Genomic DNA, 23,341 nt, shown 5'->3' on the forward strand with positions numbered 1-23,341 from the left:
TTCCTGCTGTGTGGAGAGAAATGCAAGGGTAAAAAGCCATGGTGAGGGCAGAAAAGAGGACAATATATGTACTTATTCTTCTGTAGAAAATAAGTCTGGTTCCTAGAACTAATGAGAAGGGTTTCCTTCTTCTCTAAGTTCAGACAGATCTTAGGAGAAAGTACTGGCGACAAATTATTCTCAATGAAACTTTTATTCAGATACTTTGTGTATTTAATGTTCATGATATCTCCTAGAGCGGCTTGCAATTTTCCCAAACTTTTTGCTCTTCAAAATGATTCAGCCTCATTTACACCTAGAGAAACCCATTGTGTCAAATGCTCTGCTACTGTAAATTTTTACCTTCTATAAAACTGTGTCAGCTTACAGCAGTGGAGAATTTCTTTGGCTGTTTTCAAATTACACCCTCACTTATGGCAAGTAGAATCCTTATAATTAGAGTTGGCAGAATTCAATATTTATTTGTGTAACTTCACCAGACAATATCAATGTTAATTTTTAAACATTAGTATTACCAATTTATATTTTCACAGTTGCAAACATTTATGAGTTTTAAGGATTTTTCCCTTCCATTTTATTTATTGAAATTTTCACAGTTGCGGGAAATTATTGGGAGGGTATCATACAATGGGGGGGACAGACAATGCTTTTTTAATGACATTGAGATTCAAAAAATTTAAGGTTTGTAACCATTAAAATACAAATTGTTAACATCATATCAAAATATACAAATTAAATAGCCTTTAATTAAAACTCTACTAAGTTCTCAAGTAGCATTTTTCTTATTTTGCCTAGCTCTATCTTTTGATTATTATCAATGGAAATATGTTTTATTGGTTTGTGTGTGTATGGTAAAATTAATATTTACTGATATTTACCAGGAAATCTCTAATTCTTCCAAGCCTGCTTATAATTCAATACAGAGGACATGGAAAAAAAAGGAATCATAATTTTTATATACAGTACATGTGGAACCACATTTCTTTCAAATTCTTCCTTCAGTGAGATCTGGAAAGGAATACTGTCCTGTGATTGTGCCATCAATGACACCCATGAAAGAGAATTGGAATGAGAATTGCCTCTTTTAGATGCAATTTCTGTTGCATTGGATCTCCTAAGAAATTTGTGCTTTAACATTTACTGTAAATGAAAACTGGAATTGTTCTGTCAGCCAGGCAAAAATAGACTTGCATGTGCCCTGAAGAAAGCAGTCAAATGCGAATAGAACAATCTCTCATTCTGTTCCCTGCTCAGCACCTGGACACATAGGCTGAGATATTTTAAAGCTGCCTAAGGAACCTTGATGCCCAATTCCCATTAAATGAGTGGAAGCTGGATGTGCAAATCCTTTAGGCATCTTTGAACATTTTAGCCTTAATCCTGAGGAAGAATTTACTGATTTACTGAATCTGTCAAATGAGGATAACTTTTCTATCCTTCCCCTCCCATTCATCAGCCCCCTATCCATCCATCTTCACCTGCACACATCCTTAACAACTTCAACTGGGGTTTTCAAAGTTGCCTAAGGGAGCTAGGGACCTAACTCCCATTGACTTCAAGGTGTTTAACTCCCTGTGTCCCTTTGAAATGTATTTCATGAAATGTTTAATGCTTTCTTTCTTTATTTCTCCAATACGTATCACATCCAAACTCACTTCCTAGTCCATAAACCACCAGGATAGGAGCTCCTTATCCTGTGCTTGAAAATGACATGCCCAGAAAATAAGAAACCTTCTTCCCTCTGCCAAGAAAAAGACAATGCACTTGTTATTCTCTGGTAAAACTGCACAGTCAATGCACATGTATTTACAATGTTATTTGGTGTTTGTCTATACTGCCAAAGAGCACCCATTAGCTGCGAGTCTCAGAGCCTACGTCAACTGACTTGGGCTCGTACCACTGGCTAAAAAGAGCAGTGTAGACATTCCCGGATGGCCTGGAGGACCAATTCTAAAACCCAGTGAAGTGAAAGGTTCTCAGAGCGCGGCTCCAGCCTGAACTGGAATGTCTGCTTTGCTATTTTTAGCCCCATAGCCTGAGACCCATGAGCCCGAATCAATTGACTGAATCTTTGAAGCTTGCTGCTGTGGGATATTTTTTTCTTCTTTAGCTGTATAGACATACTCCTGGTGTCCAAAAAAGCCAATGCTGTTTTTAGTGGAATGAACATAAGAAAAAGGTGGTGGTGGTATGAGTCCCATTCTATCTAATTCCATGGGGCACCTGGAACACAACACCCAGTGCTAGGCATCAAACAGAAAAATAATGATAAATGAAGGCAGAAGTGGGGAGGAACAGAGTTTTTATAGGTTGGAGGGACTTAACTGCGAGGAAAGCTTATTCTGTCATAGAATCATAGGACTGGAAGGAACCTTGAGAAGTCTTCTAGTCCAGTCCCTGCACTCATGGCAGGACTAAGTATTATTGAGACCATCCCTGACAGGTGTTTGTCTAACCTGCTCTTAAAAATCTCCAATGATGGAGATTCCACAACCTCCCCAGGCAATTTATTCCAGTGCTTAACCACCTTGACAATTAGGAAGTTTTTCCTAAAGTCCAACCTAAGCCTACCTTGCTGCAATTTAAGTCCTTTGCATCTTGTCCTATCCTTAGAGGTTGTAGAAGAACACTTTTTCACTCTCCTTCTTGTAACAACTTTTTATGTAGTTGAAGACTGTTATCATGTCCCCTTTCAGTTTCCAGACTAAACAAACCCATTTTTTTAAATCTTCCCTCATAGGTCATGTTTACTAGACCTTTAATCATTTTTTTTGCTCTTCTCTGGACTTTCTCCAATTTGTCCATATCTTTCCTGAACTGTGGTGCCCAGAACTAATAAGCTCAGAGTAGAGTGGAAGAATTACTTCTCATATCTTGCTTATAACACTCCCACTAATACATCCCAGAATGATGTTCGCTTTTTTTGAAACAGTGTTACACTGTTGACTCATATTTAGCTTGTGGTCCACCATGACCCCCATTCCCTTTCCGCAGTACTCCTTCCTAGGCAGTCATTTCCCATTTTGTATGTGTGCTGTGACAAAGTTCTGTCCTTGACTCTGTGGGTCCTGCGTTTCCTGATGGATTTTGCTAGCCTCAGAGGCTCACTGTGACCCTCCACATAGCCCTTCTCTCTCTAGAGGCAAGGGTCACAGTCTACTTAGCCATTTTCATCATAAGCAGGCAAGGGAGGTAAGGAGAAACAACCCTCCCTCACACAGTCTCTGTTGTCTCCCAGTATCAGTGATTAATCAGGGAGGGAAGGGGGGAGCCCAGGCCCACCCTCTACTCTGGGCTCCAGCCTAGGGACCCTAAAATTAGCAGCTATGGAAGCTGACTTTTAGGAAATAGGGCATGTACAATTCCCTGGGCTACTTCCCCACAGCAGCCCCCCACTCAATATCTTCTTCACAATTACCTCAGGGCCTCCTTCCTTGCATCTGATATGGATTCATAGTACTTCATTTCTCCAACAGCACAGCTCCCTCCTATAGCTCCTGACACCCACCTCACACTGACTAACTGGGAGGCTTTTAACTAGTTCCAGCCAGTCCTTGATTGGCTTCAGGTGTCCCAATCAATCTAGCTATCTCCACTACCTTCTAGAAGGATCTAAAATGGCCCCAGGTGTCTTGATTAACCTGGAGCAACTGTCATTTAGTTACCATGGTACCAGGGATTTGTTTCGTCTGGGGCTAACATACCTGTTCCTCACTACTTTACTGTAGCCATCTGGCCTTGCCCCATCACAGTGCAATTGATTGTTCCTTCCTAAGTGGAGTACTTTGCATTTCCCCTTATTGAATTTCATCCTATTTACTTCAGACCATTTCTCCAATTTGTCCAGATAATTTTGAATTATAATCCTATCCTCCAAAGCACTTCCAACCCCTCCCAGCTTTGTATCATCTGCAAATTTTATGTGTACTCTCTATGCCATTATGTAAATCATCCATCCATCCATCCATCCATCCCCATAAGAAGCTATCTATCTATCTATCTATCTATCTATCTATCTATCTATCTATCTATCTATCTATCTATCTATCTATCCTGCTTTGACTTTTACATAACGCAACACCATCTTCTTGAATCAGACAGCAAAGGACATCAACATATACCTTGGTAAATTATCCCACTAAAAGAATATTGATAGAAAGACAGATCTGGATGTCAGTGCAGAAATAAATTCAAGATTTACATTTGCTGGTGCTGAAATCAGAATCATGTTCAGTTTCGTGCTAGGAAGCTTACCTGCTGGAATCCCAAGCTGAGATGCCAGTATTCTTTCAGATGGTATAAAACCGTAAAATGAAAATAAGACACTGAAATACATGCATTCCTATATCTTCCTGCCCTCCTAAGTCTGCGATCAAAGAATTACTGATGACTGGGAAAGGGAGACTGACTCACAATGCAGCCACTTAGAATTGGTTAATAATGTTGATTATAGTTCACCTTTTTCTCAATCAAAGCAAGCAATTCCCATCCTACCAGTGCTCTGGAGTCACCACTTAAGACAAGATCCCCTTTTGATATGGTGGGTACCCAAGCCAAACCTTCCTAACAGTGAGCCACTGGTGCCTTGCTAAGGAGATTTATTCAGGTGATTTATCTGACGTGTACCAGGGCTGTTATTCCCTGGAGGCCTGCAGAGCTCAGAAACAAGGACAAAGGAGGAATCTGCCTTGTAAGCAAGAATAAAAACAATTAGATAACTAGGGCTGGTCCCAAAAAAATCAAATTAAACCTTTTCTTGTTGGAAAATAAGGCAGCATTGCCAGGGCCAAATATTCAAAAATGTCTCCTCCCAAAAGTATTCACATTGGCTTAAAAACCATATCTATCGATCTATCGATCTATCTATTCCAAGGCCAGAAGGGAACATTGTGATCACAGGTCATGGAATGTAAGGGATCTAGTCCCTTTCTCTGGGACAGCTTTGTCTCAGATGGGGTCAATGGTAAAACTCTCTTTGATTTGAATGTGAATTAGATTGGGCCCTGAGTTACCTATACTCAATATAGGTAGGCCTGTGTTATATGGGAGGTGTGTCTACTTAATATAATGGTTCCTTCCTGCTTTAAAATTTACAAATCTAGGAACAGCCAGTGCAGAGGCTTCCCCACAATACAGCATGATGGATCCTGAGTGTGTCCAGAGTGAGACATGTAACACCAGCATCACTGCCTAATGCTGTAGGTCACGGCTGTGGTTAAATGTTTGTCTGCGTGTGTGTTTTTGGCTGCATGTGAGGGTCACCAGTCTGATTAAATGTTAATAGGTGTTTGGCTGCATGTGTGTTTCCTTTGTGTGTCCCCATAGCCCAGTGCAAACAGCTGGCATGTCAGACCTCGAGTGAACCACCTAATGACCACAAGATCCATTAAGGGACAAAGGCATTAAGCCTGGTTTATTGTCAACAAAGCATGGTACTAGTATTCTGCGTTATCCACTGGAACACTAATACATGTATACTCGTAACAACAGTGAACAGTGGGATGTTCCATTCCTCCCTAAGGCCAAACAAAAATACTCTCTCTGAAATACATCTTTATACTCCGATACAAACATGATAATACTGGTCCTATGACATAGTTATTGTAGTTACTTCCCCCTAACATGGCTAGTTATTATTCATTATCTTGTACATGTTGGTTTAATTAAAACATTTGTATTACATAATGTTATCCTGACCTTATCTTTCAGGAGGGGTCAGTGTGTTATCCTTGGGGCATTTTTTTGTATCATCCTTAATATCAGAATGTTCTGGTACCACTTAATATCAAAATGTGTTTGCATAAGTACTCTGTGACTAGCACTTCTAAAATGTATATTTCTGCAATATTAGCCCTGTTCTTGCCAGATTCTGTGAGCAGGTCCTGTCTCATATTAGGCCTCTAATACAAGGACCTATATCTCAGACTCTTTTCCTGCGGTCAATGGAAAAAATTCAGCTCCGTGATAAGCAAGATTTTCTCCATGGTGGTCCACTTCTGGAGGTCATTTAATAGTGGTGTACAACTGCTGGTTGGGAGGGGGAAGATTGATGAATACATTAGCATGAGCAGGGACAGCTGCCGGTGAGCCTGGTGCCTGCCCCAGTGGCCCATGCTGGGGGCAGTACAGCCACAGCGGAGGAGCTGCCTGGGCTGGGCGCTGGCTCCTGAGAGTGGTCTGACATGCTGCTGCAGTTTCTGGTCCAGTTGCTGGCCATGACCCTGCTGGTGTTGCTCATTGTCACTAGAGCCCTGCAGCACTGCACAGGTCAGCTTTATATCTGTGGATATCCGCACCCATAGATATAAATTTTGTATCTGTGCACAGCTGTAAGTGCAGATCATCTGAAATCAATGGACCAGATCTCCAGCTTGGGTAAAGCAATGTAGATCCTCTGAAATCAATGGCGAGTTCCCCAGATCCCCAGTATCATTCCAATGAAGTCAGTGAGGCCAGTGGAATAATATGGATTTATGGAGATGTAAGGAATTTGAGAACATGGCCCATTCTGATGACACAAATCCCAAATGAACGACGGCTGAGACACGGCAAAGAATCTTACAGAACTTTCTTCATTAGAAGGTGAAGTAGAGAGAACTACATCACACAGTACAAGATAAAGGGTGCATGTGACTGCACAGTTTGCATGATCAGGAATACATTTCTCTGTGGCCTATCCTAATCACAGATCAGGCAGCAGTACAGAGCATTGTGAGGGCAGTGTCTCCATGCAATAATAGGGATGCTGGGGCAACTGCAGTGTACTGCCTAATCTACAGCACCTACCCCAGGGTGGGATATAGGGTGACCAGACAGCAAATGTGAACAATTGGGAGAGGGGGTGGGGAGTAATAGGAGCCTATATAAGAAAAAGACCCCAAAATTGAGACTGTCCCTATAAAATCGGGACATCTGGCCACCCTAGTGGGAAATGTCCCTGTAAAGTGTATGACAGCTGCTTGGGAGGTGACTACAGACAGGAAGGAGGTGAGACTTCTTCTCACATTTTCTGACTCCCTTATGTCCTGCAGAAAGGTAAAGGACCCTGAGCTGGGCGGGAAAGGAAATCTGCTCTCCTTGGCTGAGTGTGCGAGGAACAATAGGCCACCCCAGTGGAGTGGGGAATCAATATCCCTCCTATTTGCCTCAGTTCAGGTTATCGGAGTTCCTGGGCCTTGACTGCTGGGGAGGTGGGACAGAGAGAGGAATTTAGCCTATGAGGAAGTTTGAATAATCTTCCTTGCTAAACTTCTCTGCTGTTAAAAGCAGTGCATGGTGGAGAGCCACTTCACAGGGAAGCATCCCAGCCTTATTTCTGCTTTTGGTTGAAATAATTGCTGTGTAATATTTCCACAGCAGGGAGAAGTTCAACTCATTTAGGGGCTGCCATCCCCATGGGGGACAATGGGACACCATACAAAAGCCCTTCAAACTGGATGGGAGATGGGAGTGGGAGGATCACGTTGCATGTTTACACCCAAAGATTTTGAAGTAAGAAGGGGTCATGAAGTCTTCTCCCCATAAGCACTAGAGAGAAAAAATAAAGACGGCTGTCAAACAATGCTGTACAGGCTTCTGCTGTCTGGTGGACTGCTAGTAGAATGTATATTATCTGAATAGTTGAAATGTTACATAGTGGAAGGTCATGGCAAAAAAGCCCTCCAGGGAATAAACCTGTCCAAAAAATCAATCAATGGGTTAACAAAGGTGCTTGTCATCAGCCTAGTTTCACCAATTCTTTACAGGATAGATATATGTCACAGTTTAGGGTAATTGACTCTGTATTCCCCCCTCCGTAGTTCCTTGAGGGCAGCCACTCCCAACTCCTAGCCATCACCTCTCTTGAGCAGATGCTCTCTCTCCCTCCTGACTGGAGTTTTTCCATGCTGCACAGCTCCTTGCCTACCCTATGACATTCCCAGAAAACTGAAACTGGCCAGCACTTTGATTTCTCTTTTAAGGCTGTGAACAGCACAATAGCCTGCAGTTATAAGTTACCACAAAGTCTTTCTAAGCAAGCACATTTATTCTTAAGGTGAAAGCATTGCAGAGAAAACATTTCAAAAACAATGAAAGAATTTACACACATGCTAAAATCCTTAGCAAAGCTGATCCCACCTCCACTCAGGCTCTGGTAGGGATGAGTCCTTCAAATGCACAGCTGGTTTTTCCCTTTGGTTACATGTTCATAATTGTCTCAGATTCAGAACCATCATGAATAGTTTATTCTTTTCTTTAGACAGACTTGGCTTTTAAACTAAGTGTCATGTAACAGGTGATCAGCAAACAATGGTCCCTAAGGGTGTACATACATAAGAACATAAGAATGGACCTACTGGGTCAGACCAATGGTCCATCTAGCCCAGTATGCTGTCTTCCTACAGTGGCCAATGCCAGGACATTCAGATGGAATGAGCAAAACAGCAATCATTGAGTGATCTATCCCCTGTCACCCATTCCCAGTTTCTGACAAACAGAGGCTAGGGACACCATCCTTACCCATCCTGGCCAATAGATCTTGGACCTATCCTCCATGAACTTATCTAGTTCTTTTTTAAATGCTGTTATAGTCTTGGCTGTCACTGTATATCCTCTGGCAAGGAGTTCCACAGGTTGTCTGTGCATTGTGTGAAGAAATACTTCATTTATTATTGTTTAAAACCTGCTGCCTATTAATTCATTTGGTGACCCCTAGTTCTTTGTTATGAGAAGGCATAAATAACACTTCCTTATTTTCTTTCTCAACAGCAGTCATGATTTAATAGACCTCTATCATATCCCTCCTTAGTCATCTCTTTTCCAAGCTGAGAAATCCCAGTCTTATTAATCTCTCCTCCTACGGAAACTGTTCCATACTCCTAATCTTTTTTCTTTTCCTTTTCTGTAGTCTTTTCCAGGGCCGGCTCCAGGCACCAGCTTAACAAGCAGGTGCTTGGGGCGGCCAAGGGAGAGGGGCAGCACCTGCGGCAGTTCGGGGGCGGCAGGTCCCTCACTCCCTTTAGGAGCGAAGGACCTGCCGCTGAACTGCTGCCGCCAATCGCGGCTTTTTCTTTTTTTTCCCAATTGCCGCCGATTGCGATCACGGCTTTTTTTTTTTTTTGCTTGGGGCAGCAGAAATGCTGGAGCCGGCCCTGGTCTTTCCAATTCCAATATATCTTTTTTAATATACGGTGACCACATCTGCACGCAGTATTCAAGATGTGGGCCTACCATGGATTTATATAGAGGCAATATGATATTTTCTGTCTTTTCATCTATCACTTTCATAAATGTTCCCAACATTCTTTTAGCTTTTTTGACTGCTGCTGCATATTGAGTGGATATTTTCTGAAAGCTATCCACAATGACTCTGAGATCTTGAGTAGCAACAGCTAATTTTTACTCGATAATTTTACATGTATACTTTGTATTCTGTTTTCCAATGTGCATTACTTTGTATTTGCATGTGTAGGCTGGGTTTTTGCATAAGCAGAGATAGGAATTTGTATTCACCTTGCCCTAGAAATTCCCTCAGCAAACCACTTAACACTGTTTGTCCCAAAGTCCATTTTTGTCTGGCTCATTGTTCACTAGAGTGCTTTGAAATTCATAACCCTTCCCAGGGTTCACATCCCATCTCCTTGCTAGCTAGGATACATACAGATATAAGACAAACTTTGCATTCATTTCAATGGACTCCAAAGTCTTTAAAACTTAATCCAGTCCGTTTTTTCCCCAGGGATATTTCCGGGACTTGCCATATCTGTTGCACGCACCATGTTTGAACAGTGCTTAGAGACACATTACTGATTTCACCATGTAGTGAAGCTCTCAGAATTGTGTTCTGCATGAGTTTTCATAATACACCCATCATCACAGTATTTTAGCACTGTCCTGTAATGCAGAGATTCAAAAACTTCATTGCACCATGACCCCATTATGAGAACAATTACTACACAACCCCAGAGAGGGGAACGAAGCCTGAGCCTGCCCGAGCCCCTCCACCCAGGGCAGGGGGTCCAAAGCCCCAGGGTTTCAGCCCCAGTCAAAGGCCTATAACCTGAGCCCCTCTGCCTAAGGCTTCTACTGCTGCCTCGGGCGGTGGAGCTCGGGCTTTAGCCCTGGACTCCAGCAAGTCTAAGTCAGCCCTGGTGACCCCATTAAATTGGGATCACAACCCACTTTAGGATCCCAACCCACAGTTTGAAAACCACAGCAATAGTGAATTTATGAGCATCTCTGCAGCTAAAAGGAATCCCGCCATCCATTTATGAATATGAGAACCTGCACTGAGGAGGGAATATTAACCTATATTAAGAAGTAAAAAAGCTCTTGGTGAAAAATATCTTGCTTGTATTTTGCACAGAGCTTCTTTTATCTCCTTGTTTCTCAGGCTGTAAATGAGTGGATTTATTACTGGGGTAACCACAGAATACAACATAGTAGCCAGCATGCCCTGATACGGGGAAGATTCTGATCCCGGCCTTAGGTAGGTATATATTCCAGTGCTGATAAACAACGAAAACACAACTAGATGTGGCAGACAAGTGGAGAAGGCTTTATACCTGCCCTGTGCAGAGGGGATTCTCAGCACAGCAGAAAGGATGTGAATATAGGACACCAATATGGAAATTAAGAAAAATAACCCCACAACAGCACTACATACAATATCCACTATTTCATTAGCACTTGTATCAGCACAAGAGATTTTCAGTAGCTGTGGGATATCGCAGAAGAACTGATCAACAACATTGGACCCACAGAAAGGTAATAGGAAGGTATTAGCAGTGTGGAGCAATGAATAGATACAGCTGCTGATCCAGGAACCAGCTGCCATCTGTGCACATGCCCCTCTGGTCATGATGACCTGGTAACGCAAAGGATGGCAGATTGCAACGTACCGGTCATACGCCATTGCTGTGAGAAGGACCAACTCTGAAAAGGCAAAGAAGATACCAAAATAGACTTGGGAAACACAGCCAGAGAAAGAGATCAGTCTGGTGTTGGTTAGGGAGTTCACCATGGACTTGGGGACGGTGACAGAGATGTAGCAAACATCGAGGAAGGACAAGTTGCCCAGGAAGAAATACATGGGGCTGTGAAGATGGTGGTCACTGGCTACGGCTGTGATGATGAGAAGATTGCCCATCAGGGCTGCCAGGTAAATCACCAGGAACACCACAAAGTGCAAAATCTGCAGCTCCTGAACATCAGAGAATCTCAGGAGAAGGAACTCGGTCACGGTGCTTTGGTTGGACATTTCCTGCTGTGTGGAGAGAAATGCAAGATAAAACCAGGTGAGGGTAGAAAAGAAGAAAAGAGAACAATATATGTGCTTATTCTTCTTCAGAAAAGATTCTGGATTCTAGAACTAGTGTGTAGAATAGTGCTTTTCTAAGGTCATTCAGATACAAGGAGAAAGTATTAGTGACATATTATTCTCAATTTATTTAAATACATTTTGCATATTTAATGTTCATGCTATGTCCTAGAGTTGATTGAAATTTTCCCAAACTTATTTGCTCTTCAAAATGATTCAGCCTCATTTACAGCTAGAGAAACCCTTTGGGTCAAATTCTCTGCTACTGTACATTTTTACCTTCTATGAAACTTTGTCAGCTTACATCGGCGGAGAATTAGTAGGGCTGTTTTCAAATTATGCCCTCAATTATGGGAAGTAGAATCCTTATCTTTAGACATGGCAGAATTCAATTTTTATTTTTATACCTTCACCAGATAATAGCAAAGTTATTTTTTAAACATTAGTATTACCAATTTATATTTTAACAATTCCAAAAATTTATGTTTTAAGCATTTTTCCTTGCATTTTATCTATTTAAATTTTCACAGTTGCAGGAAATTATTGGGACGGTATCACAGAATGTGTGTGTGGGGGGACAGACAATACTTGTTTCATGACATTGAGATTGAAAAAATGTAAGGTTTGTAACGGTTAAAATGCAAATTGTCAATATCACGTCAAAATATACAAAGTAAATATCCTTAAATCAAAGCTCAACTAAGTTCTCAAGTAGCATTTTTCTTACTTTGCCTAGCTGCATATTTTGATTATTCTCAATGGAAATATTTTTTGTTGGTTTTGGTGTCTATGGTGAAATTCATATTTACTGAGAGTCCTGTGGCACCTTTAAGACTAACAGATGTATTGGAGCATAAGCTTTCGTGGATGAATGCCCACTTATGTGCATCTGATGAAGTTGGCATTCATCCATGAAAGCTTATGCTCCAATACATCTGTTAGTCTTAAAGGTGCCACAGGACTCTCTGTTGCTTTTTACAGATCCAGACTTACACGGCTACCCCTCTGATACTTAACATTTACTGACTTTTATTGATAAAACTGTAATTCTTCCAAGCCTACTTATAAATCAATCCAGACTATACTGGCACAGTCAATGGACATGTATTTACAATGTTATATGGGGTATGTCTACATTGCAAAAAAACTCCCATTAGCGACGAGTCTCAGTGCCTAGGTCAATTGATTTGGGCTCATCTGACTGGGCTATGCGTAGCAGTGTCGACAATCCCGGTTGGGCTGGAGGACCAGATTTAAAACCCAGTGAAGTGAAAGGATCTCAGAGCCCAGATCCAGCCTGAATGGGAATGTCTGCACTGCTATTTTCAGCCCCCTGAGCCCCGTGAGCTCGAATCAGTTGACTGAATCTTTGAAGCTTGCTGCCGTGGGACATTTCCCCCCCCCCAGTATAGAGATACTTATGGTGTCCAAAACAGCCAATGCTGTTTTTGGTGGGATAAACAAAAGAAAAAGGTGGTGGTGCTGGGAGTCCCATTCTATCTGATTCCATGGAGCACCTGGAACAGAACACTCAGTGCTAGGCATCAAAAAGAAAGATAATGATAAATGAAGGCAGAAGTGGGGAGGAACAGAGTTTTTATAGGTTGGAGGAGATTAACTGCGAGGAAAGCTTATTCTGTCATCCATCCATCCATCCATCCATCCATCCATCCATCCATCCATCCATCCATCCCACATTCCATCCATCTACCCATCCCTATAAGCAGCTATCTATATAACAATCCACCCGTCTTCATAAGTATATACCTATAAAACAACAGCAATTCATCCATTTCCATCATTATCTATCTATCTATCTATCTATCTATCTATCTATCTATCTATCTATCTATCTATCTATCTATCTAATCTGCTTTGACTTTTACATAAGTCAACACCATCTTCCTGAATCAGACAGCACTGGACACCAACATGTATCATGGTAAATTATCCCACAAAAAGAAAATTGATAGAAAGACAGATATGGATGTCAGTGGAGAAATAAATTCAAAATTTACATTGTCTGGTGCAGAAATCAGAATCATGTTCAGTTACATGATAAGAAGCTTACTGCCGGAATCCTGAGTTGAAATACCAGGTATTCTTTCAAATACTCTAAAACCGAATAATAAAAATATGACACTGAAATGCATTCATTCCTATATCTCCCTGCCCCCTAAGTCTGCGACCAAAGAATTACTGATTACTAGTGCCATTTTTGGCTGGGAAAGGGAGACTGACTCATAATGCAGCGGCTTAGAATTGGTTAATAATGTTGATTATAGTTCACTTGTGTCTCAATGAAAGCAAGCAATTCCCACTCTACCAGTGCTCTGGAGTCACCACCAGGTACGATGGAAATATATTAAGACAAGATCTCCTTTTGATATGGTGGATACTCAAGTCGGACCTTCTTAGCAGTGAGCCACTGGTGCCTTGCTAAGGAGATTTATTCAGGTGATTTCTCTGACGTGTACCAGGGTTATTATTCCCTGGAGGCCTGCTGAGCTCAGGAACAAGGACACAGGAGGAATCTGCCTTATAATCAAGTATAAAAACAATTCGATAACTAGGGCTGGTACCAAAAAAATTCAAATTAAACCTTTTCTTGTTGTAAAAAGAGACAGCATTGCCAGTGCCAAATGTTCAAAAATGTCTCCTCCCAAAATTAATGACATTAACCTATCTATCTATCTATCTATCTATCTATCTATCTATCTATCTATCTATCTATCTATCTATTCATTCCAAGGCCAGAAGGGAACATTGTGATCACAGGTCACAGAATGTAAGTGATCTATTCCCTTTCTCTGGGACAGCTTTGTCGCAGATGGGGTCAATGGTAAAACTCTCTTTGATTTGAATGTGAATTAGATTGGGCTCTCAGTTACCTATACTCAATATAGGTAGGCCTGTGTTATATGGGAGGTGTGTCTACTTAATGTAATGGATCCTTTCTGCTTTAAAATCTACAAATCTATGAACAACCAGTGCAGAGGCTTCCCCACAATACAGCATGATGGCCGCTGAGAGTGTACTGAGTGAGATAACAGCAGCATCACTCTCTAATGCTGTAGGTAGCAGCTGTGGTTAGACATTAATACATGTTTGGCCGAGTGTGAGTGTTTGGCTGCGTGTGAGGGTCACCAGTCTGATTAGATGTTTGGCTGTGTGTGTGTTTCCTTTGTGTGACCCCCCCCCCCCCGCAGCCCTGCGCAAACAACTGGCACATCAGACCTCAAGCAAACGACCAAATAACCACAAGATCCATTAAGGGACAAAGGCACCTAGCCAGGTTTGTTGTCAACAAACCATGGTATTAGTATTCTGTAGACTCTACCGGACCACTAATACATGTATACTCATAACAGTGGACCAGCTCAGTGAACGGTGGGACTTTCCATTCCTCCCTAAGGCCCAACTATACATCTTTCTACCCCTATACAAACTAGTTAGTATTGCCCCTCTGACATAGTTACTTCAATTACTGCTTCCTAACATGACTAGTTTTTATTCATTATCTTGTATATGTTGATTTAATTAAAACGTTTTTATTACGTACTGTTATCCTTACCTTAGCTTTGGGGGGGGGGGGGTGTCAGTGTGTTTCTGTTATCCTTGGGGAATGTTTTTGTACCATCATTAATACTGAAATGTTCTGGTACCACTTAATATCAAAATGTGTTTGCATAAGTACTCTGTGATTAGCACTTCTTAGGAATGTATATTTCTGCAATATTAGCCCTGTTCTTGCCAGATTCTGTGAGCACCTCTTATACAAGGGTTTATGTCTCAGGCTCTTTTGCTACTACAGGAGCCAATGGAAGAAATTTAGCTCAGTGATGAGCAACATTATCTCCATGGAGGTCCACTTCTGGAGGTCATTTAATTGTGGTGTGCAACTGCTGTCTGGGAACGTGCAATCTCCATGCACACACTACAGTAACCAGGGACAGCCGCCTGTGAGCCTGGTGCCAGTGGACCATGCTGGGTGCAGTACAGCCACACCAGAGGAGGTTCCTGGGCTTTGTGCTGGATCCTGAAAACGGAGGACCGACATGCTACTGCTTTGGCCGCTGCAGTTTCTGGTTCGGTTGCTGGCCATGACCCTGCTGGTCTTGCTCATTGTCGCTAGAGCCCTGCAGATGTGCAGAGGTCTACTTTATATCTGTGGATATCCGCACCTACAGATATAAATTTTGTATCTGTGCATAGCTCTAAGTGCAGATCATCTGAAATCAATGGACCAGATCCCCAGCTTTGGTAAAGCAATGTAGATCCTCTGAAATCAATGGCGAGTTCCCCAGATCCCCAGTATAGTCCCATTGAAGTGAGGCCAGCATTATAAAATTGATTTTGGAGATTTAAGGAATTTGAGAACATGGCCCATTCTGATGACACAAATCCCAAATGAACGACCGCTGAGACATGGCTAAGAATCTTACAGAACTTTCTTAATTAGAAGGTGAAGTAGAGAGAACTGCATCACACAGTACAAGATAAAGGGTGCATGAGACGCCATGGTGTGCAATGATCAGGAATACATTTCTCAGTGGCCTATCCTTATCAGAGACCAGGTGGCAGTACAGAGCATGGTGAGGGCAGTGTCTCCATCCAAATGTAGGGATGCTGAGGCAACCGCAGTGCACTGCCAAATGTACAGCACCTACCCCAGGGTGGGAAATGTCCAAGTAAAGTGTATGACAGCTGCTTGGGAGATGACAAAGGTAACTACAGACAGGAAGGAGGTGAGATTTCTTCCCACAGTTTCTGACTTCCTGATGTCCTGTGGAAAGGTAAAGGACCCTGAGCTGGGTGGGAGAGGAAATCTGCTCTCCTTGGCTGAGTGTGTGGGGAACAACAGGCCACCCCAGTGGAGTGGGGAATCAATATCCCTCTCGCTTCCCCCAGAAAAGCTGAGTATAAGCCGTCAGAGTTTGTGGGACCTGACTGCCCGGGAGGTGGGGCAGAGAGAGGAATTTAGCCTATGGGGAGGTTTGAATGATCTCCTTTGCTAGACCCCTCTGTTGTTACAAGCAGTGCATGGTGGAGAGCTGCTTCACAGGGAAGCATCCTTGCCTTATTTCTGCTTTTGGTTGAAAAAATTGCTCTGTGTAATATTTCCACGGCAGGGAAACGTTCAACCCATTGTGGGGCAGACATCTCCTTGAGGGACAATGGGACACCATGCATACGCCTTACAAACTGGATGGGAGATGAAAGTGGGAAGATGAGGTTGCAGGTTTACACCCAACGGTTTTGAAAAAAGAAGGGGTAATGAACTCTCGTCCCCATAGCACTAGAGAGAAAAATTAAAGACGGCGGCTGTCAAACGATGCTGTAAGGATTTTCAATGTCTGGTGGCCTCCTAGTAGAACGTTTATTATCTGAATAGTTGAAATGTGACATTCTGGATGGTCATGGCAAAAAAGCCATCCAGGGAATAAACCTGTCCAGAAAATAAATCAATAGGTTACACTAGGGTGCTTGTCAAGCAGCTTAGTTTCACCAGTTCTTTACAGGACAGATCTCTGTCACAGTTCAGGATAATTGACTCTGTATCCCCCCTCTATAGTTCCTTGAGGACACCCACTCTTCCCAACTCCTAGCCATCACCTCTCTTGAGCAGATAATCTCTCTCCCTCCTGACTGGAGTATTTCCATGCTGCACAGCCCCTTGCCTACACTGTAAAATTCCCAGAAAGCTTAAAGAGGGCAGAGTCTGCACTTTGCTTTCTCTTCTCAGGCACAATAGCCTGCAGTTATAAGCTACCCACAGTCTTTCTAAGCAAGCACATTTATTCTTAAGGTGAAAGAAAGCATTACAGAGAGAACATTTCAAAAACAGTGAAAGAATTTACACACATGCTAAAAATCTTACCAGAGCTCATCCCACCTCCATCTCAGGCTCTGGTAGGGATCAATCCTTCAAACCCACAGGTAATTTTTCTCTTTGGTTACAAGTTAATAATTGTCTCAGATTCTGAACGAGAACCACCATGAACAGTTCATTCTTTTCTTTAGACCGCTTGGGCCTTTAAACTTAGTGTCATATAACAGGTGATCAGCAAACAATGTTCTGCTCCTCAGGGTGCACATACATAAGAACATAAGTATTGCTATTCTGGGTCAAACCAGTGGTCCATCTAGTCCAATATGCTCTCTTCCGACAGTGGTCAATGCCAGATCATTCAGAGGGAATGAACAGAACAGGCAATCATCAAGTAGCCCATCCCATTGGCCATACCCATTTCTGACAAACAGAGGCTAGGGACACCATCCCTACCCTTCCTGAGTAATAGCTGTTGATGGACGTTTCCTCCATGAATTTAACTAGCCCTTTTTTTTAACCCTGTTATAGTCTTGGCCTACAGAACATCCTCTGGCAAAGAGTTCTACAGGTTGACTGTGCATTTTGTGAAGCAATGTTTCCTTTTGCAAACCTGGGGTCTAATAATTGCATTTACTGACCCCTAATTCTTGTGCTATGAGAAGGGGTAAATAACACTTCCTTATTTTCTTTCTTGACAACAGTCACAATTTAATAGACCTCTATCATAAATCCCCTTAGTCATCTCTTTTTTAAGATGAGAAGTCCAAGTTTTATTAATCTCTCCTCATACGGAAGCTGTTCCATACTCCTAATTATTTTTCTTTTCTTTTCTGTACCATTTCCAATTCCAATATATCTTTTTTTAAGATGGGGCGAACACATCTGCATGCAGTATTTAAGATATGGGCATGATATTTTCTGTCTTTTTAGCTATTCCTTTCATAAATATTCCCAACATTCTTCTAGCTTTTTTGACTGCTGCTGCACATTAAGTGGATGTTTTCAGAGAACTATCCACAATGACCCCAAGATCTCTTTCTTGAGTAGTAATAGCTAATTTAGACTCCATCATTGTACATGTATAGTTGGGATTCTGTTTTCCTATGTGCATTACTTTGTATTTGCATGTGTAGCTTCAAAAGGCTGGGTTTTTGCATAAGCAGAGGTAGGAATTTGTATTCACCTAGAAATTCCCTAGGGAAGCCACTTGAAACTGTTTGTCCCCAAAATTCATTTTTGTCTGGCTCATTGTTCACTAGAGTCCTTTGAAATTCATAATACTTCCCAGGGTACACATTCCATCTGCTTCCTAGCTAGCATACATACAAATATAAGACAAACTTTACATTCAGTACAATGGACTCCAAAGTCTTTAAAACTTAATCCAGTCAGTTTTTTTGCAGGGATAGTTCAGGTACTTGCCATTTCTGTCCCACACACTGATGTCTCTAAACACTGATTAGAGACACTTTACTGATTTGACCATGTAGTGAATACTCTCAGATTTGTGTTCTGTTGTACATGAGTTTTCAAAATACACCCATCATCACAGTACCTTAGCAATGTCCTGTAGTGCATTAATGAGCATCTCTGCAGTTAAAAGAAATCCCACTGTTCCTTTATGAATATGAACCCCTGGAGTGGGGAGGGTGTTTCGGGTTTCCACTGGGGTACCACTGAGCCCACCTAATTTACCAGCTTGGGTTCACTTCAGACTGTATTTCTGATGAAAGTCAGCCAAGCCCTTCCTCAGGGTTCAGACTTTACCAGCACACCTACAGATAGGGACACACCCAGCTGCAGCTATAAACACAGATGCTGAGATCAGCTCTGCATGAGAAGGCTCAGCTAAGGAACTGCCCAGTACTCAATTGCCCACCCCGCTCTTGAGTCCAACCCCCAAATTATACCATCATTTGCTTCACAGAGAACTATACAGCATAAACTCATGAAATTAGCCTCCTCCCTCAATGTAGAGAGAGATCATAGAATATCAGGGTTGGAAGGGACCTCAGGAGGTCATCTAGTCCAACCCCCTGCTCAACGCAGGACCGATTCCCAACAATTTTTTTTTTTTGCCCGAGATCCCTAAATGTCCCCCTCAAGGCTTGAAGTCACAACCCTGGGTTTAGCAGGCTAATGCTCAAACCACTGAGCTATCCCTCCCCACAACAGCCTCTCCTATCCTCTCCTCCCCTCTCCTCCCCTCCCCCCCCATTATGAATTCCACACACTTGGTTTTAGACAAAATAAAAACAAGTTTATTAACTACAAAAGATAGATTTTAAGCAATTATAAGGGATAGCAAACAGATTAAAGCAGAATACCCAGCAAATACAACAAAACAATCTAAAATTAATATACTAAAGAAATTGGTTACAAGAAACAAATTCTCACCCTAAATAATGTTTTAGGCCGATTGTGGAGATTCTTGAAGGCCAGGTGCACTTGACTGCAGCTTAAAATTTCAGATACTTCATTCATAGGCTAGACAACTTTCTGGCCTGGACTTAGTCCTTCTCCCCTCGGTTCAGTCTTTGTTTCTTAGATGTTTACATCAGTCATCTTAGGCAGGGATTCCATGAAGAATGAACCATGATTATGTTATTACCCTGACTTAAATATATTTTACATATGGTGGGAATCCTCTGTCTTCCAGTACGATTCCCACTCCACAGCCCGTGGAAAAATACTAATATGATGGATTTCATTACCAGGTGACTTGGTCACTGGACCCGGTAGGGCCACCACAGCTGTGACTCAGGAAGGCTTCTCAGTTGGTGATAAGCATCTTCTAAGACCTATTGTTCTCCCTAATGGACCTTATTGGTGCCTTCTACCTAGTGGGCATTCCCCAGATGTAAAGACATTTGTAATTGATGCATAGACAATATTCTTAACTTCAGATATAAAAATGATACATGCATACAAATAGGATAATCATATTCAGTAAATCATAACCTTTCCAATGATATCTCACATGACCCATCTTGCATAAAACACATCATAGATATGCCATAATCATAGAATCATGCAATCATAGAACTGGAAGGGATCTCAAGAGGTCATCTAGTCCAGTCCCCTTCACTCAAGGCAGGACTAGGTACTATCTAGAGCATCCCTGACAGGTGACATCCCTGCTCTTAAAAATCCCCAAAGATGGAGATTCCACAACCTCCCTAGGCAATTTATTCCAGTGTTTAACCACCCTGACAGGTAGGAAGTTTTTCCTAATTTCCAACCTTTGCTGCAATTTAAGCCCATTGCTTCTTGTCCTATCCTCAGAGGCTATAGAAGAACAATTTTTCTCCCTCTTACTTGTAACAACCTTTTATGGACTTGAAAACTGTTATCATGTTCCCTCTCAGTCTTCTCTTCTCCACACTAAACAAACCCATTTTTTTCAATCTTCCCTCATAGGTCATGTTTTCTAGACCTTTAGTCATTTTTGTTGCTCTTCTCTGGATATTCTCCATTTTTGTCCACATCTTTCCTGGAATGTGGCATCCCAGAACTGGACACAATACTCCAATTGACGCCTAATCAGCGTGGAGTAGAGTGGAAGAATTACTTCTCGTGTCTTCCTTACAACACTCCTGCTAATACATCCCAGAATGAAGTTTGCTTTTTTTGCAATAGTGTTACACTGTTGACTCATATTTAGCTTGTGATCCACTATGGCCCCCAGATCCCTTTCTGTAGTACTCCTTCCTAGGCAGTCATTTCCCATTTTGAATGTGTGCAACTGATCGTTCCTTCCTAATTGGAGCACTTTGCATTTGTCCTTATTGAATTTCATCTATTTACTTCAGACCATTTATCCAGTTTGTCCAGATCATTTTGAATTTTAATCCTATCCTCCAAAGCACTTGCAACCCCTCCCAGCTTGGTATTGCCAGCAAACTATATAAGTGTACTCTCTATGCCATTATCTAAATCACGGATGAAGATATTGAACAGAACCAGACCAAGAACCACTGATTACTCTCTGGGAATGATTTTCCAACCAGTTATGCGCCCACCTTATAGTAGGTCCATCTAAGTTGCATTTCCCTAGTTTGTTTATGAGAAGGTGATGAGAGACAGTATCAAATGTCTCACTAAAGTCAAGATATACCACATCTACCACTTCTCCCCTATTCACAAGGTTTGTTACCCTGTCAAAAAAGCTATCAGGTTGCTTTGACATGATTTGTTCTTGACAAATCCATGCTGACTGTTACTTATCACCTCATTATCTTCTAGGTGTTTGTAAATTGATTTCTTAATTATTTGCTCCATTATCTTTCCAGGTACAGAAGTTAAGCTGACTGGTCTGTAATTCCCTGGGTTGTCCTTATTTCCCTTTTTATAGATGGGCACTATATTTACAAAAACATATCTCTATGAAGAATTTGGGCTAAAAACCCACAAAGGGAATATTAACCTATATACATATCAAGAAGTAAAAAGGGTCTTGGTGAAAAATATCTTGCTTGAAATTTTGCCCAGAGCTTCTTTTATCTCCTTGTTTCTCAGGCTGTAAATGAGCGGATTTATTATTGGGGAAGCTACAGAATACAATACAGCAGCCAGCATGTCCTGATATGGGGAAGATGCTGATACCGGCCTTAGGTACGTATATATTCCAGTGCTGATAAACAATGAAAACACAACTAGATGTGGCAGGCAAGTGGAGAAGGCTTTATACCTGCCCTGTGCAGAGGGGATTCTCAACACAGTGGAAAAGATGTGAATGTAGGATACCAGTATTGAAAGGAAGAAAATTAACCCCAAAAAAGCACTACATAGAATAATCACAATTTCATTCGTGCTTGTGTCAGAGCAAGAGAGTTTCAGTAACTGTGGGATATCGCAGAAAAACTGATCAATAACATTGGACCCACAGAAAGGTAATCGAAAGGTATTAGCAGTGTGGAGCAATGAATAGATACAGCTGCTGATCCAGGAACCAGCTGCCATCTGTGCACATGCCCCTCTAGTCATGATCACCCTGTAACGCAAAGGATGGCAGATTGCAACGTACCGGTCATACGCCATTGCTGTGAGAAGGGCCAGCTCTGCAGAGGCAAAGTGGAGACCCAAATAGACTTGGGCAACACAGCCAGAGAAAGAAATCAGCCTGGTGTTGTTTAAGGAGCTCACCATGGACTTGGGGACGGTGACGGAGATATAGCAGATGTCTAGGAAGGACAAGTTGCCCAGGAAGAAGTACATGGGTGTGTGAAGGTGGTGGTCAAGGGCCACGGCTGTGATGATGAGAAGATTGCCCATTAGGGCTGCCAGGTAAATCACCAGGAACAGCACAAAGTGCAAAATCTGCAGCTCCCGAACATCAGAGAATCCCTGGAGAAGAAACTTGGTCACAGTGCTTTGGTTGGTCATTTCCTGCTGTGTGGAGAGAAATGCAAGGTAAAAGCCATGGTGTTGGTAGAAGAGAAGAAAAGAGGACAATATATGTACTTATTCTTCTGCAGAAAAGATTCTGGATTCTAGAACTGTTGCAAAGGATTGTCTGTCTTCTCTAAGGTCATTCAGATATAAGGAGAAAGTACTAATGACACATTATTTTCAATTAAACATTTATTGAGATTCATTATGTCTATTATGTTCATGCTATGTCCTAGAGTGGCTTGCAATTTTCCCAAACTTATTTGCTCTTCAAAATGATTCAGCCTCATTTGCAACTAGAGAAACCCCTTTGGGTCAAATTCTCTGCTACTGTAAATTTTCATTTTCTATGAAACTGTCAGTTTATATCGGCGGAGAATTTATCTCCCTGTTTTCAAATTATGCCCTCAATTATGAGAAGCAGAAGTCTTATAATTCAACTTGGCAGAATTCCATGTTTATGTTTTATAACTTCACCAGAAAATATCAAGTTTAATTTTTAAACATTTTTATTTTTAATTTATCTTTAAAATTAAAAAATATAAATTATTAAACAACTTTTAAACATTTCAATTTAAATGTTCATAATTGCAAAAGGTTATGAGCTCTAAACATTTTATCCTTGCATTTTATCTATTTAAATTTTCACAATTGTGGGAAATTATTGGGGTGGGGGATCATACAATGGGGGGACAGAGAATACATACTTAATGACATTGGGATTCAATAAAATACATTTTATAACCATTTAAATACAAATTGTCAAGGTCATGTCAAAATATACAAAGTGAAGAGCCTTAAATCAAAACTCTACTAAG

General features: G+C 41.6%; 2 protein-coding genes across 2 annotated transcripts; both read right to left on the bottom strand.

The window, feature by feature from the left end:
• Nucleotides 1–10,282: 10,282 nt before the first annotated feature.
• LOC117885561 (olfactory receptor 14C36-like) lies at nt 10,283–11,239 on the bottom strand. The gene has a single exon (XM_034786827.1). The coding sequence runs from the start codon at nt 11,237–11,239 to the stop codon at nt 10,283–10,285; it is 957 nt and encodes a 318-aa protein (XP_034642718.1).
• Nucleotides 11,240–21,569: 10,330 nt separating this feature from the next.
• LOC117885562 (olfactory receptor 14A16-like) lies at nt 21,570–22,517 on the bottom strand. Its single transcript, XM_034786828.1, has one exon. The coding sequence runs from the start codon at nt 22,515–22,517 to the stop codon at nt 21,570–21,572; it is 948 nt and encodes a 315-aa protein (XP_034642719.1).
• Between the last annotated feature and the right edge of the window lie 824 nt (nt 22,518–23,341).

The sequence above is a fragment of the Trachemys scripta genome, chromosome 12 (assembly GCF_013100865.1).
Source record: "Trachemys scripta elegans isolate TJP31775 chromosome 12, CAS_Tse_1.0, whole genome shotgun sequence".
Taxonomy (NCBI): domain Eukaryota; kingdom Metazoa; phylum Chordata; order Testudines; family Emydidae; genus Trachemys; species Trachemys scripta.